Here is a 17,056-nt window from a genome sequence, read left to right as displayed (position 1 = left end):
ATCTCTACATTTTTCCCTCAGCTAATTTTGATATCATATTTTTGTTTCTTTGCTTAAAGAAAGTTCCAAAATTGAAGCAACTCAGGGCCTGCAAAATCTGGACCCATTCCTGGGCCTTCAGCATAACAGACACAGGGGACCAGAAGGGTTGGGTGTAGCCTGGACTTCTGTGTTCTGCAGCTGTTTTCCTTTATGACTAAAATCGCTAGTTTACTCTGCAAGAAGATCACCGTATCTGTCTGTGGGGTCTGTGAAGGGTAATGAAGTACTCCATGGATGCTCTGGAAGTGAGGACACATTCCCATGCTTACTCAGCTCCAGATGGCAATCCCATGACCTAGAGATGTGGCCTTGCAGCTTGAAGATAGAAAATTCACAGCCTGTGTTTCTTACCACCTGGGTGTCCTGGGTATCCATAGACCTTTTAGGACAGAAGTGGACAGTTGAAAAACAACTAATAGATCTCTTGTGTGTACTGCAACCATGTAGCCTGAGGATGTGGACATACGTGGTCAAGTGCTGCGTAAGATCTACAAGAATGTAGAACAGTGGAAGGAACTCTGGAACCTTGGCCAGATAGGTCAGGTTTAACACCCAGCTTTGGCACATATTGACCTCATAGCCTTGGACAAATCACTTCTCTCTGACTTTGCATGGGTTCCCAGGACAAAGAAGATAATATACACCTCACCCGCCTCCCAGGGTACTATGAAATTAAAAACCGATGGCCTCAGATAACATTTATTGATGGCGGTTTGCCAAACACTGCTAAATGCTTTACATGAGTTACCTGCGTTAACCGTATCAACAGCACTAACTTTCAGATGAGAAAATGGTTTTGGAAAGTTTAGGCAATTTGTTTAACTCTGCATGCGCGAGTGGCAGATATGGGATTCAAACTGAGGCTGACACAACGTAGGGCCCAAACTCTTAGCGGTATGCCTTGGCGTGGCAGGATTCTGCAAGCTGCAAGGTGTTGAACAAATTACACAATTATGAGATCCTGGGACCTATCTTTGTGGTTATGGAGGGTCAAGCATGTGAATGTTACCTCTCACTCTTCCTATGGGCTATTCAATGCTCATTTGAAGAGCATCCTTAAGGAGACCTTTCTTCCAGGCCTATTGTAAAATTTTTCATTTAATTCATTCACTTAGGCTAATGGGTGGCTCTTTAGGAAAATCCTGGGCAGTGACCCATTAGGCTCTGTGGACGTGAGTCAGGTTAGAGCGCCTCAGGTAGGTTTCCACAGAAGACTGGGAGACATGAGGAGAGGCCTGAGAATTTCAGAGTTACTCTGAGTCTTCAGTGGGGCTGGCCCTGCGGAGCTGCAGAGTTTGTTAAGGGGAACTGCACCTCCTGCACTTGTATTTCACCCAATCAGCACAGCCTTATGGGATGGCCCCCAAAATCACCCCACAGGGCTCAGCAGGAGCCTTCCTGGGAAGAGGCGCAACAAAGGAGGTAAAAGGAACCAAGACTGGGCCAACTGCACCCACTTCCTAATTCTGCCAAGGCCAGTCTTCCCTCCCTACCCTCCTCCCGAGGTTGATGCCCCAACCTGCTCAACAGACCCGACACACACAGGACCCCCCTCAACACTGCTGCTTCTGCACAAAGAAAATTCACTTTGCTCACCAAGAGCAAAACAAACAGAAGAAACATTTATGAGCCCCAGGAAATTTTTAACAAGATTATTCATTTTATCAAAAGCTTGTGATCAAAGCTTAATTTTCATTACTTGCATTTGGACAAATTAAAAAAAACTGGTGTATGTTATTCCCCAGGGGCACATAACTTGGGCCCAAATTATTGAGATTTCTGAGTTTGAGATTTTTTTTTTTTTTAATGCTGTCCAATGAAAGTGGTGGAAACCAAGGTAGAAACCCAGGGTAAGACACCAGTTCTGCTTTCTGAGCGTTTGAATTGTGTAGTTCAGGTCAGTGTTGACGGTGGGCAGTTTAGAACTTACAGACTAAGCAAAGACGAATCAGGAAATTTAGGTTTTAGTCATGGCTCTGCCAGTGTCTAGCTCTAGGACCCTAATTAGAGATGACAAAAGACAACTCCTCACAAGCCGGGTGATCTGAGCAGACTTCGAGGGTGGTGTTACACGTAGGTGTCTCAGGAGTGATTATCTCCTGTCACCGCTGCAGGGCACAGAGTGGTGAGGAGTGTGCCTGGGTTTTGCCACCCCTAATGAGTTGCTCATGCCTAACCTCTGTGCGTCCCTGTTTCCTGGCCTGCAAGATGTCTATGCTGCATCCCCAAGGTTCTTCTACACTCCCTCAGCCCACCACAAAAATGCTGAGAATGAAATTGTGATCCATAATGACAGTTTATTTTGAGCTTGCTTTTAATTTATTATTCACTCTCCACTTTAGAGCTCTCCTCCCATTATTATTTCCTAAATAACAGCTTCCTAGTTTGGAACAAGGCTCATTATAACTCCCCCCCAGGTATATGCCTCACTGCCATTATCTATGGCAAATCCCATTTCATTTACTGCCACCCTTTTCATAAGATGATCTGATTAATATTACCATTCACCTTACAAATCCATCGTTTCTAGAATTTACTCCCCTGCTCAGTTTAGGATCATTAGTGAATTTAATCAATGCAGACTTTCCATTTTCATCAAGATGATTAATAAACATAATAGGAAGTCTGGGCCCCTCTGGGACACGTTGCATGGCTCTTCCTTACCCCTTGGGGATGCAACCATAATTATACTTGGCTTGCAGTCTATCAGGCAGTTTTGTCGCTACATTCGTTTCCTTTAGACAACCTTCCTTCTCTCCTACCTTGTGTGTATGGCACCTGGAGCCCTCCCCTTCCATTTTCACTCGGCAGCCCGACTCCAATATCACCTCTTTCACAGGTATTATTAACTCCATCTCTTTTAAGGAAATGGAGAGCCAGAGATATTAAATAAATCAGTAATTATCAAACACCCCAGAAGTGGCTATTAATGGCTAATTGTCTCAAAGAAGTGACATATTGGTCAATCAGTGAAGTGAAATACATTCCATTCACTCATTAACCCATGATGGCCCAAGGTTATTAAATAGCGAGACACAGGAAAGGTAAGTCTTGACTGAGAAAAGGAGGGCAGAGGAGACCAGACGGCGGGTCTTGTTTGGGTTGGCAAGGTCCCTGGATGGCCAAGAGGTACAGGGGATAGTGGTGAGGGGGGAGAGCCAGCAAGTGCCCCAAACCTCAGCCCCAGATGGGCCCTCCTGTGCTAGGATTTCCAGCACATGAAACCTGTTTGTTTTCGAATGGAAATAGCGGTTTTGTTTTATCAGTGCTCGTTATCAACTGCTCTTCCTCCACTTGGCCTCTCCATCTTATCTTGAGAGCTGACTTCCCACTTTTCACACCTCTTTCTTTCTCCTTTTTAAAACTTTCTCTCAACTTCCGGATTCTTATCTCTGCCGTCTCCTGTTTACCAAAACCTCTTCTATCCTGACCCTGCTCTCCTGAAGCCTTCTATGTCCTGCAGTCCAGTCCATCATCTTTCTCCTCCTCCGTGCTCCATGAAGCTCACAAGCCATGCATGAAAAAAGCAATGAAAATAAAATTCCCTTCAGCTATATCCTTACTTGTGGAAAAGAGTGTTTGCTAGGTGAGTCCACCCTGCATTAATTCCCAGCTGTGTCACTGTTAAAGGCTTAGTCCTTCTGAGACCTGCTTATCAGAGACAGGTCTTAACCCCAATCACAGACATTGCCCTGGAAACCAGCGATTGGGCTTTGCCCCATCTCAATGAAAGCCCTATCTGAAGGCTGGGATCTATGCCATGACAATACCAGGTACCAATTAAAATGTTTTTCTTCCTTTTTTTTTTTTAATTTTAAGATTCTTTAGGCTTGAGACATGTAGTATTTGTACCTCCGGGAGTAGAGCAAAGTTTCCCACAGTCCTCAAGATGGTCAAGGCCGAGAGGACGCTTGTTGCCTTCAGAGGCATCACTTTCTACAAGATGAGTTAGAGGAAATCCTGGCCTTAGCTTTCCTGTCACAATATGGGGCAGTGGTGGGAGGGACTGGTTCTTCAGGCCACATGACCCAGCCTTCAGCCTGAAAATAGGTTGGGCCAGAATATGAGGGATGTGTTTGAGAGTTTGGGTTGAGATGGAAACAAGGTTCCCACAGGCAACTCTTGTTGTCTTTGTCCTTCGACTTGGCTTTAACAGTCTGTGAATATGTGAGGACACACCTACATGGGCCCAGGTCACCTGGATCCAAGGCCGAGGTCAAGTCCTGCAGCCCCACCCTCAGCCCTGGACACCTCCTGCACTCTCTCCTCCTTTATTTTCTGTTTTGTCACCACACACTTTCTTTTTAAATTCTCACACTGTGGTGAAACAAAGAGAAAACTAGCAATGGGAAACAGGAAGAAGAAACACAGCAGAGGTGCCAAATTAGGTGGCCCTTGGCCTGTGGAAAAAAAAAAATTGCAAATGCTAAAATTTTCATGGGGAAGAGACTAATACAGACAAAACTGATTAAAAAAAATAGTTGACTTAACCTGAAAAACCCAGTCGGGCTCACCTGAGGCTGAGAGAACTTATGGGGATTCGGGGTTTTCTTTGTAAATCGGGGATTTCAAGTTGGTAAACATGGTAGTCTGTCCAGTCAACTGTGTCCTTCAATCCAGGCTCCTGTGGTTTCAAAGGCTGGTAGTCCCACCATTTGCTCTCAGTGGGTGGGTGGGCAGGACCACCTCCCCCTTGGATGATCCCTGTGGCCTGAAGGAGGGATAGAGGGAAGCTTTCAGATTCTGTCCCCAACTGTCAGGAGCAGGCACTTTCTACTGTGTTTTCAAGGAGGGCCACCTCTAGTGGTGCGCACACTGCCCTTCCATGCATGAATCCTGCCCCACGATGGGGCCATCAGATGGGACAACAGCTCAGAGGAAGGAGAGACTATTGTTGAGCCAGGTACTTTGCTAGGCCTGTTCTTGTGTGTGCTATCTTGTGTATTCTCACAAACAAAGAATTTTCCTAATCACATGGATTTACAGATTATGTGAGAAAAGATGCAGAGAAGTTAAAGAAATGCCCCCAGTGACAGAGCACAGAAGTAGTACACATGGGCCTGGAACCAAACCACATGATTGGTTCCTCACCCTATTCTTTCTGCCATGCTTTATCATCCCATAGGTCATGGTGCTAGCTGGGGAAACTGAGGCAGGAAGATGGGCAGTGGGGGCTGTGGTTTCTGAAAGGGTGATGCTCGTCCAGATTATGACCGAGTTGTAAATAATTTCACGTTAACCTAGATCCCTGAGAGTTAGAAGCCTGGATGCCTTATGGGCCTATTTCTCTGGTATCTCAATTATTTGGTGTGTTCCTTTCCCCTCCAGGGCTGAGCTTATTACTCCACATTTTGAAGATTCTGATAGCACTTGAGTTTTAGTCTTGCTTTGATGATTTAGGGAAATCATCTTGATTCTTCAGATCTCATATAAACATGTCTAATGATTGTAACTAGTATTTGTGAAGCACCTATTATGTACTAGCACTGGGCCAAGGACTTTGCCTCACCAACTCATTCAGTCCTTATCCCCATTTTACAAAGCAGGCAGTGGATACTGGAGAGGACATCCTGCTCAAGGTCACCTCAGTAGCAAATAACGGAACCAGGATTACACCTCTTCACCCCCTCATTTCTTGTTTTTATGTGATGAGCACAGCCAGCTTTCAATGGGACTTGCTAGCAGGTTAACGAAACAGACTACACAGCCCCTTACAGGAACCACAGTTCCGGGGTGCTTGGGAGTGCTGTGCAGAAAGCCTGTGAAACAGAGAATAATAACCATAATTTCTCTATTCTCCTTCAAGTCTAGTCCTATGAGGGGTAACGCAGATGAACAGTACTGTAGCGATCTAGCAGAGTACTGCAGTGTTTAGCGGATCCTAAACACATAGATTTGCACACATGCATATGGTCTCCATTTCCTGTCTGTATTTTAGCTCACTAAACCAGGTAAAGCCACAGTCTTTTTTCCCCCTCTTTTTTCTCCCTAAACCAGGCAGCGCCACAGTCCCCTTGACAGCTGCCTGGGAAAACTCACCCACCTAAAAGGTTTGCTTCGGTCTTTTGCTTGCATTGGGAGCCAGTCACCTGGTTTGGGGTGCTCCTTCATGGTGATGCCACAGCTTCTCCCTGCAATTAGTGGCAAGCCACAGGCAGCTTCATAGGCTAATGCATGGGCATCCTCCACATTACCTGGCAACTGTTGGTGCTACTTGCTTTCTCCCAGAACCAGCCGGTGTCATGATCCAAGAGCAGGACTGCCTCACTGGAAGGGTCCCATCAATTTACTCATTAGCTCTTTTCCCTTGAAACCTATTGTTGAGTCTAAAGTCATACTCAAAATCAGTATGGAAGCAGTGAACGTAGTACTTGTATGGACACTTTAAGGTGGAGCAAGCCCCCAAACCAAACTGACCCTCTTAGGAGTTATTAGCATGAACTACACAGATGACAGAATTCTATGGCAAGAGGCACTGCAGCACCAGGAGGGAAGCCATTTGACAAAGCTCCCAAGGCAGCTAGAGGCAGATTATGGGATGAAGTCAGGTTTAGTGCCTACGTTTTTCTTCCCTCTGAGTTGCCACCATGCCATCCCAGCCCCACCCCACACACTCCCGGGTCACAGAACAGCAGAATTTTCAACTGCTGGCTTATTCTCAGGGTCAGATGGTTGAGATGTTCGAAATGATAGAAGCCAAGGCCACCAGAAACCAGAGGGCGGAGTTCCTGAATGCTCTCAGTTGACAATGTCAGAAGAGCATCCAGGAATGAGGTGGACGGTCTGGAGGGCTTCTCCTCCTTAGAAGGACAGGCCTTGTGACTTCCTCTTTCTAAAACATCTTTGCATAACTAAATAGCAGTGCCCTTCAGTGTTTTGAAAAGAAACATCTGTGGCTTCCGTTTTAGGGTCGGAAAGGCATTCTCCTTGAGTCAGAGAAAAGATTCAAGTTATCTGGAAACGCTTTTTCTTAAGAAAATTTCCAAGGCCAGAGACCCCAGAATTCAAATTAACGGTACCTTCAGGGGCCTCCCAACTTTTACAGTATTAAAATTTCTTTTTTATGATTTTGACCCAAAGGATTTATACTGTCTTTGGGACCTGTTGCCTTTTTTCTATCTTCAGTGAAATCAGAGTAGATGCCAACTTTAATTCACTTATTTATAAAATGTACTCAAGGTTTTCACATTAATAATTAAACAGTAGATAATCCAGAAGTAGTTTCGATTTGGCAGTGAGTATGTGAAAGCTTTTTCTTGTACTAATTTTACCCGCCTATTTATGTTTTCTTCACAGTAAAGCTGACCTTGGCTCTGTTCTCTGAGGGTTAGTTCTGTTCTCAGTTGGTGGTTAGGGAGTCATTCTAAAGCACATCGGGACACTGCAGAAGCCAGGCCAGGAGAAATTAGTAATTTGCCAACTCCCTCCAGGCAGGGACCATGACTTTGCTTCCCACATAGTACCTTGCACGCATCGATAACTTTTTTTGATTGAATCCAATAAAATCTGTTGCCTTTGTATTTTTGCTAATTCAGTGGAAAACTTTGTTTATCAAAGTGAGAACTGAAGTGAATCATCAGGGAATAGTTTAACTGAAAAGATTTTTGTAATCCTGGTCAGAAGTGAACGGTACTATTATCAGCACTTGACATATCAGGGTACAAGGTGTTTCACAATTTGAGACACAAATGGCACCGAGTGTACGACCCTGATAATATTTACAACACCACTCTTGCTTTCTGTAGGACCCAAACTTTATCTGTCTGTTAAGCCTACTGGTAAAGAGGGTAACTTTTTTTCTGCTGACCTACCTCTTGCTAAATTTATATTCCGTGTATGACTCTAGAGTTACTGGATATACTGATTAGGGTACGTGAGTAATGGTTAAGAGCATGGAATGGTGGGTTTCAGAAATGGGGAAATGAAACAGGCAGAATCCCTTATTCAGGACATCAGATTGGGAAATAAAGCCAGACAGAATTCGACGTGACAGCATTAGTTCATCCCTGTTGCTCTTTACATTAGCTATGAGCAAGTGCAATGAAAACTAGGTTTAATAGGGCACTCAGTTACAACCCAGACAACGCAATATTAATCCTAGAACTTTTCAGTGTCTATAGCATCTGGGAAAATAAAAGTTTTGCCTCCTTGAGTATCTCTCTCTCTCTTTTTATTATTTTACTGTGACCAACGCCTCTTTGTAAAATAATACATATAAGTACCTAAAAGGTAAAAAAAAAAAAAAAAAAAGTACTATGGTCATAGGTGTTTAATAAAGTGATTCAGTCCCAACCACAGCCTAGGGAATATCAGGGAGAATGACTCCCTTGCAATGCAGCCCCCTTCTGTTGGACCACAGCCTCCAACTTAGCTTATGTCCAACAGTGGGGACACAACAGTGAAACCGCTTCCCTGCAGGGAAGTGGTATCCAGCTGAGAAGATGATTTTCAGGAGATTGCACAATCATAGAGAAATGCTTAGGATGTTTTAAGTGGAGCTTCTGCTTGCATCATATGTCCTCAGTTTGGGGATGACGAAGAGTGGACCGGGATCCTTGCACCATGGTGATGGGAGCATTACTGTTCAACCAGTCATAGGCTTGGATTTGGGCTCTGCCTGCTAGTGGTGTCCTTAGCTGACTGACGCTGCCCTTCTCTGCTCCAGTTTCTCCGTTTGCCAAGTGAGGAAAGGAGTGCCCATCTGAAAGCATTGTTGTAAGAATTACACTGATTGTATGGTAAACACCTTGAATTGTTTCTGGTACCTAGGAGCACTCAGAAAAAGGAAAGGAAAGGAAAGGAAAGGAAAGGAAAGGAAAGGAAAGGAAAGGAAAGGAAAGGAAAGGAAAAGAAAATATGTACAGAAAGTAAGCTATTAATTCTGATAACTGCTGGTTTTTAGATTTTATACTTTACAATTTTCAAACCTTCAGCAATACAGACGACTACTCTTCTAAAATCAACTTTGTTAAAGGTAAGTGCGCAGGAAATCACAGTGGCCTGGATGGAGTCAGTGGTATTGGAAAAGGTGCTGATTTGGCAGAGATGTTAAGGGTCATGTATTTCAACTCACTTTGTTTTCTAATTTTTAATTTATTTATTTTTGAGAGAGAAAGAGAGAGGAGAGCAGGGGAAGGGAAGAGAGACAGAATCCAAAGCAGGCTCCACATTGTCAACATGGAGCCCAACGAGGGGCTTGAACTCACGAACCGTCATGACCTAAGCTGAAACCAAATCAGACGCTTAACCAGCTGAGCCACCCAGGTGCCCCTCAACTCGCTTGTTTTTACAGATGAAGGAAGTGAGCCCCACAAGGGCAACCTCCACAGCAAGCTGAGAATAGGACCCAGGTTTCCATGCTAGGCTAGGATGCATGCATGAGACAAAAGCATGATCTCTTGCCTTTATGAGAGGTTAGGATGTGATGGTGTACCAGGAGTCAATAGAGAAAGGAAGCAGGGCTGTAGAAAACAGGAAGAATCAGAGTGACTTCCAAGGATCCCAGCATGGAAACTTGGAAGAATGGAGACCGTCATGGGGAAGTCAGTGAGAGAAGTCCTTCTGATGTGAAGAAGCGTGTGAACTTAGTGTGCAACATTGTCAGCTTGGAGAAACATCTAAGTGGGTTTCACCCAAGGGAAGTTTCAAATCTAGAAGCTGAGCTGTGTGTCGGAGCTGGGCCAGGAATAAAGACAAGGGAGAAGAACACGTGGGATTAAACGATGCAGCTGTGCTCAACCAGCTTGCCAGTACTGGAACAGAGACTGTCCTGGAAAACACCCACGGGTCCAGGGCTGAGCTGAGAGGGTCAACTGAACCTAAAGAGAGAAGGAGGAAATGCCACCGAGGAAGGGGAGTATTTTGGTCAAAGAACCAAAGACTCGGTTTCAAGGTGGGAGTAATCATCAGGTGTGACATTCAGGAAGGAGGCCAAGCAAAATAAAGTTGGAAAAAGAAACGGAGTGTATTTTGGATTCAACTAGGAGGCAACCACCAGCAAGTAAACAGGTTCTGAGATGGGGAAATGAAGCAGCCTGAATCCCTTATTCAAGAAATTAGGCTGAGAAATAAAGTCGGAAGGTAATTTGATGATAGTTGGGAGCGATGGCAGAGCAAAGATAAAGGACTTATGGCTTATTCAAGATAAAGGTCTCTATGAATATTTGAAAGCAGAAGAGAAGAGATGAAGGAGAGATTAAAGCTTTGGGGAAGTAGAAGATAAACCCCAAATAAGATTTCTCAGGAGGCAAAAAGAGCAAGAGATCAAGGCAAAGTTGGAGTCACTGGCATTAAATCCTCGAGACATTTCTCCCTCTTGATACACTGAATGTTTTGAGTTTGAAGTATGTTGGAGCTTTTGGGAGTCTTAGAGTATTTACAAGCACTTCAAAGTTCCACTTAGGCACTTTTCATTTTATAAAAGAAACGATTAATGGCAAACTGAGGGTTGGGACCTGGTTTTCCTCGTGCAGCTTGGTTTGAACACCCCCCCGTGCACTTAGCACAGCTGGCATTAAGTCATTACCTGTGTCACTGTTTGCTTAGAGCCTTTCTTCTTTGATGGATCTAAGTAGCAGAAGGGGAGAGCCCACGTGTGTGCTTTTACCCCAGCTCACAGCAACCTGTTCAGTGCCAAATACATAATGGGAGTTCTGATAAGTATCTGTTAAACACGTGAAGAAAGGAATGAATTAGTGAGTGGTCTCTCCCACAGAAAGGAAGCATATCAGGGAGGTAATGCAATTTTTGTCTTTTTCTCCAGAAGTGAATCAGGCAGTTTAACAAGTGCATTACCTCTTTAAAAACCATGTGGTTAAGGACCTTGAGTTTTCCTGAAGGCATTTCCAGTACCTTAAAAATAAACACACACCTCCATGATGTCATCAAAACTGATAGAAGAATCTGTCTTTGAGTGCAGACTGGAAGCAAATCCAATTAGAGAATAAGATGGCATGTGATATATTTATACCTTCTGTACTGACTTAATGGCAATTTTCTTCTACTTTTCTATCTGTGAAGTGGGAATAATGCTAAGGGGTGTTGAGCATAATTAAGACTGTAAAGTACTTCTAGCAGAGTCTGATGACTTTAGGGTTAACTCTGAGTATTATTCTGGACTTCACTTCCTCTAAAAGTTGAGTTTCTAACTTTGTATATTATTTTGATTGTAATGCAATTACATTATTAAGAGGGCTTATGTTTTGTAGCTTTTCCATCTAAAAAGCATCCTTACTACCCACTAAAAGCTGATAAGCTCCAGGATTCAGGAGTCATTAATACATCAAGTGTAGTCCATAAATATCTGCTGACTACACAATGATTCAATATTAAAAGTGGCTTCATTTCACGCACATGAGAAATCTCCAGCTCAGGATGGCTCAGCTACTTGCCCAGCACCACCCAGCACCTGCAACTCAAACCCAAGCTTTCTGATGCCTGCATCTAGTCATGTTGCATATTTACAACAGATTCTAGCTCTGATTTCTTTCTTTTTCCCTCAGGAAGTGATGACCAGAAGCCCTCCACAGAATGGTTTCTTATCGTGCTTATGGCGGCCATCTGCTTCATCTTGCTAATTTTCTCCTTCATCTGTAAAACGTTAAGTATTTTTGTATATTTGGGTGTTTCTAATGAGGTCTGAGAATTGAATCTCACACTTTTGTTGTGTATCCACTAGGGTTCTTGTTATCAGATCAAATTTGAAATGCTTTGGTGTCTTCTTGACAGCATTTCCAAGATGAGTATGGACCACATTAAAAAGGGAGAAACATCCTTAGGGGATTTACAGAAACTGGACAGACCACAACATAGCCCTCAGCCATTACACACCCCTCTTGAATTTCTTGGCAATGTTTTCATTTCTGTGAAGCTTTTACATTCATGTTCTTTTGATTCCTTTACCACCTTCCACTCAGTATTTGGATGTCTTAGTAGAGCCACTAGCAGACTCCTTTTATGTCTTCGGTAAAGGAATGCAGCTCACCGGAGACTGAAATCACTCCAGTGCTTCCTATGATATGATCCCCAATTACGAGGTGCCAAGTCCTACACTTGCCTTTTGTTCACCTGGCCCCTCAGTGGCTGATGGTCCTTTGAAATGTCATACAGATCTGGTGACCAATCCTAGAGCCTGCAAATGGCCCCATAAGAACTCCTCAACCATGTTGGCATTCCATAAGGCAAAGTGCCATTTAGGCGGATTAAGAACATGTTCCATCTTAGCCCTTTCATAATTTACAAAATTACTTATGTTTTTTAAAAAAATGTTTATTGATTTTGAGACCAAGAGTGCATAAGTGAGAGTGAACAGGGGAGGGGCAGAGGGAGAGAGGGGGAATGAAAATCCCAAGCAGGCTTCATGCTGTTAGCGCAGAGCCTGATGTGGGGCTTGATCCCACAAATCGTGAGATCCTGACCTGAGCCAAATTAAGAGTTAGAGACTTAATGAATTGAGCTGCCAGGTGCCCTGAAAATTACTTATCTTTTAAAAAGCCTAGCTTTTGGGGCACCTGGGTGGCTCAGTCAGTCAAGCCTCTGACTTTGGCTCAGGTCATGATCTCACAGTTTGTGGGTTCGAGTCCTGTTTCAGGCTCTGTGCTGACAGCTCAGAGCCTGGAGCCTGCTTCAGATTCTGTGCCTCCCTCTCTCTCTCTCTTCCCCTCTCCCACTCATGCTCTATCTCTCTCTCTCCCTCTCAAAAATAAATAAACATTTGTTTTAAAAAAGCCTCATTATTATAAATGTTATGTTCTTTGGGTTGGAAGGCAGCATTTCCAAGGAGAGGAAGAACTCTGTGAGCTGGCACAGTTGGGTAGGGGCCTGCAGCCAGCACTGTATTTAGCAGTGGGGTACCAGGCACTTGCAAATCACCCATTTTCAGAAATTAGGCTTGGAAACAGACCAACATGAAGCACTTACTATTATGTCTTTCTTAGATGATTCAGAAGCCGCATCACAGCCCCAACTAATATTACAACATAAATATTTATAACTCTTGGTCAATAAAGATTTTGAATTTATAGAACAGCAGGTCCTGAGATTAACTAGGTCAATTTGTAGAGTAGATACTGAAAGACAAGCAAGGATACTCTTGTTCACCCAATTTTCTGCTTTACTGTGTCTTCAGAGGCCACTTATGGACCAGGTTGTTTCCACCAGTTCCGGCACCAAAAAGTAGTATTCAAGATTTCTTTGTCATCGTCAGCTCTGAGGTAATGTTGCAGGTTCTTATGAAGGGTCCGATCTGCCCAGGGTTGGGTCTCCATGGACTGGTTGTCAGGTTACTGGTTTTTCATATTCCAAGGCAGAGTGACTACCTAGGGTGCTAGCCAAATTTATGTCGTTTTGGTCTTTATACCCTTTGGCTCACTGTTGTGTTATGTTCATAACTGTCTGGGAATATTGGAAAGGCCCTGCTCAGTTATAAGCATCCTAACCAGTCAGACTGGAGTTTTTTTCTATCACTGATCTCTTAATTGGGTTTGGGCAATTCCTTCAACCCCATGACTTCTTTTTATGTATAGATGAGATGGTCCAATGTCCTGTTTAGCTCTGATGTTATAAGAATCCATGTTTTTGCGCATGGGTACCCTAATTAATAACATTTTTTGCAGAAATTTGTCCTAGTTCCTTAATATAAAAAACCACAGAGAAGGCAAATGACTTGCCCCAGTATGCATTTCCTTAGGCCCTATTTGCCCTTCAGAGCAGTTAGACTTAACTGAATGCTCACTTACCTATGGCTACCCAATTTTTCTAGCATCAGTTCGTGAAGAAAAAAATCATCCTTTCCCCAGTCAACTGTCTGGGCATCTTTGTTGAAAATCAGTTACCTATATATGTGTGGGTCTACTTCTGGACCATCTATTTGTTTTCATCGATCTGTTTGTCTACCTTTATGCCAACATGGTCTTGATTACTATAGCTTTATTGCAAACCTGGAGATCCAGTAGTGTAAGGCTTCCAAATATGATTTTTTCTCCTAGAGTTATTTTGGTTATTCTAGGTGTTTTGCATTCACATATCAATTTTAGAGCAACTCTATCAATTTTTATCAAAAAAGCTGCTGGGATCTTGATTAGGATTGTGTTATTTTGTAGGTTAATTTGGGGAGCTCAGTCTCCTAATCTACAAACATGACATCGTCATACAACACAAACATGTAGTATCATCAGCCTGTGTAGGTTTCTTTAATTTCTCTCAGCAATGTTTTGTGATTCTCAGTGTACAGTTATTATACACTTGGTCAAATCTGTCCTTAAATGGAGTGGTTATTCAGATTAGGGGTCAGCACACTTTCTCTAAAAAGCCAGATAGTGAGTACCTAACAGCCAAATGGTTCATCTCAACCATCCCATGTTGCCATTGACCACAATGAAAGCAGCCAAAGACGATATACAAATGAATGAGCTTGTCTCTGGCCAGTAAAACTTTATTTACAAAATAGGCAATAAGCCAGATTCTACCCTCAGGCTATAGTTCACAGGCCCTTGACGTAGATACCAAGCTATGTTCTTAACAAATCGAGTTTTCTAATTGAGTGACTCATGGGTGAATAACTGGTGATTGTTTCTAGGACAGTTAAGGGTCAAACACTCACTGAAATGGATCTTTTCAATAAGCTGTGACATTTAGAGTTTTCAGTTTGGGTGTTTGGAGTTATTATAGACCATAGTAGTTACAAACCTAGTCAAGCGAAGAATTGAGTCAGGCAGAAGAACCACTCTGTTCTCAGTTCCATCTTATACTCCTTATCAGGGAGCGGGGCTTTGCTTTTGTTTTCCAGAAGAACAGTGGACCCCGGTATGAAACTTTGTTTTGTTTCATCTGAATTTGTCAATCCCTCCTTGCTGTGACATTCTCATCCCTGATAAACTACATTTGATTTCAGCAGCACACTTAAGTCATTTGTCTTGGCCTCTTAATGAAACATCTTAATGCCGGTATCTCATTTCCCTATAGAGCCCCCCAAAGATTTTCTTTAATATTCTGAGGTTGGTGAAAGAAACTGGCTTACAAGCTCATTGTGGAAGCTTGTGGTGTGTTGTTAATTAAAATCAAGTCATGTGTACCAAATAAATAACAACTTGGGTTTGACAAGCTGTCTCAAAATAAGCAAAGGATTAATGTCAGAACTTAGCACTGCTAGGCTCCTCTGGACAACTTACTTTCTTCTCATATTGTAGAGTTCCAAAAAAAAAAACAAAAAAACCCCCCAAAAAAACAAAAACAAAAAAAAACTCAGAGAGACAGAGACAAAGACAGTAAGTGCAACCTAGAAAATGAAGCACTGCCCCATACTGTCAGCCCTATAGCCTAAATTCTCCACCTGGAAGAATATGTAAACAGTGGCCCAGCTTGTATCTCCAAAGGTGAAGCCCTTCCAACTGACTCTTGGGGCTTTCTCCCCAAGGATGATGAGGGGACCCATTAGTGCTATTGGCAAGAACAGTTTTGCATCCCACTAGGACACCTTTGGTGAGTGGCAAAGGAAATCTGCTTTTAATTACAACCTGCATCTCTGAGCTTGGTGTGGGTACCCAGGGTCCTGGGATTTGGAGGGTATCTGCCATCCCAGAGCTCTCACTAAGCAAGTTTTTGCTGGTCCAGACCCAAGTCAGAGACTGCTTTGTAACATTCAAGAGGCAGACACTGGCAGGGAGAGGTGGGAGGGGCAAAAGTCAGCCTTTCTCAAGCTCAGTTAAAAAATAGAAGGCTTTTTGTATTAAAAAAAAAATTGCATCCCATGTTTTAAATTTGTTAGATACCAGTTTCCAGCTGTTCTTTATTTCTACAATGGTAACCAGAGGGGGTTCTTTCCAAAATTAAATCGACTATAAACCCTTAAAGTTCTAGCACATAAGGCAGAGAGCACATCTCTTTGTCACTGCATCCTCAATGCAGAGCCATGTCCAGGATACAGGAAGTATTAAAAATGTGTTGAATGAGTAAACAACGTAGATAAATACCTCTTGTAGGTAGTTTCTGTCACAACGTTTCTAATTAACATCTTCATAATAGCCCAAATTAGACAAACACATATCCAAATTTAAGGGGACTACAACAAACCATAAATGGAAAGTGACGGATCTATTCAATGGTGCAGCCCAAGAATATATAATTTAAAATATCACATGATATTACACAGAAAGCAATTTATAAAGCTAGTTATCCATTTGCCTTAATTTACCTGTTAATATAACTTTGTACCTAGAAAAAAAGGCTGAAGAGAAACGATGGGGCTGTGTTTGGGAAGTAAGTTGATGTTTTCTTTATATTTTCCATATATTTTCTTGAGTGAACATTTACCATTTTTATAAGCAAGATATACTTTACAAAACCAATTGTAAAGAAATTTGAGAGAACCAAAAATGTGCTAAAAGACATCTAAGGGAGGATGTTTTGTTTTCCAGAAAACTGTTTCCACTGAAACAGAAATTGAAGTCATAAGTTATGTGGAAGACCCTGGATTTGAGACCCTGGAAGATTCTGTGTTTTGATTGGCACTGCAGCATTCTCAAAATGAACTCACACTCACATGCCTCAGCGATAAGAAGAACGGGAACTGTTGTTTCTTGGCTAAGAAGAGTTCAGAATTTACTGAACACTCAATTTAGCTGCAAGGCAATACACTCAGACAAATCTTTTAAAAGTGTACATGCCTCATCAAAAACTCCTTGCTCACTCAGGGTGATGGATTAATCTGATCATTCTGCCATGTCTTTTCTCCCCACTCTACAGGGTACCAACTCTTCACCTGCCAGTCTTTATGATTTACATTACTTACCTCAAACTTTTGTACATGAGTCAGTTTTTAAGGCTGATGTCAACTGGCAGAGCTGGTTTTACAGTTGAAGCTGCCAATGGTAATACTCAACTAAAATATCAGGAAGAAAGCATTTTGCACCAGCCTGGAGTTAATTATGAACTTAGATTTGAGATGGTCTTTCCTAAAGCTAGAGCAAGTGGGAGCCATGGTGGGTTGTTGTTGTTTTATAGAATACTTTTTGTCTCA

General features: G+C 42.7%; 1 protein-coding gene across 1 annotated transcript in view; it reads left to right on the top strand.

Moving 5' to 3' along the window:
• The window catches only part of IL5RA (interleukin 5 receptor subunit alpha), a 33,283-nt gene extending 16,587 nt beyond the window's left edge, over window positions 1–16,696 (top strand). Inside the window, exons 10-12 of the mRNA XM_043587963.1 lie at window positions 11,548–11,640; window positions 13,169–13,253; window positions 16,455–16,696. Coding sequence (XP_043443898.1) covers window positions 11,548–11,640; window positions 13,169–13,253; window positions 16,455–16,541 — 265 coding nt within the window. The 3' untranslated portion in view covers window positions 16,542–16,696. The remainder of the gene's footprint in view (window positions 1–11,547; window positions 11,641–13,168; window positions 13,254–16,454) is intronic.
• The last annotated feature ends 360 nt before the right edge of the window (window positions 16,697–17,056 follow it).

The sequence above is a fragment of the Prionailurus bengalensis genome, chromosome A2, assembly GCF_016509475.1.
Source record: "Prionailurus bengalensis isolate Pbe53 chromosome A2, Fcat_Pben_1.1_paternal_pri, whole genome shotgun sequence".
Classification (NCBI taxonomy): domain Eukaryota; kingdom Metazoa; phylum Chordata; class Mammalia; order Carnivora; family Felidae; genus Prionailurus; species Prionailurus bengalensis.
This window is presented reverse-complemented; position numbering and strand designations above follow the sequence as displayed.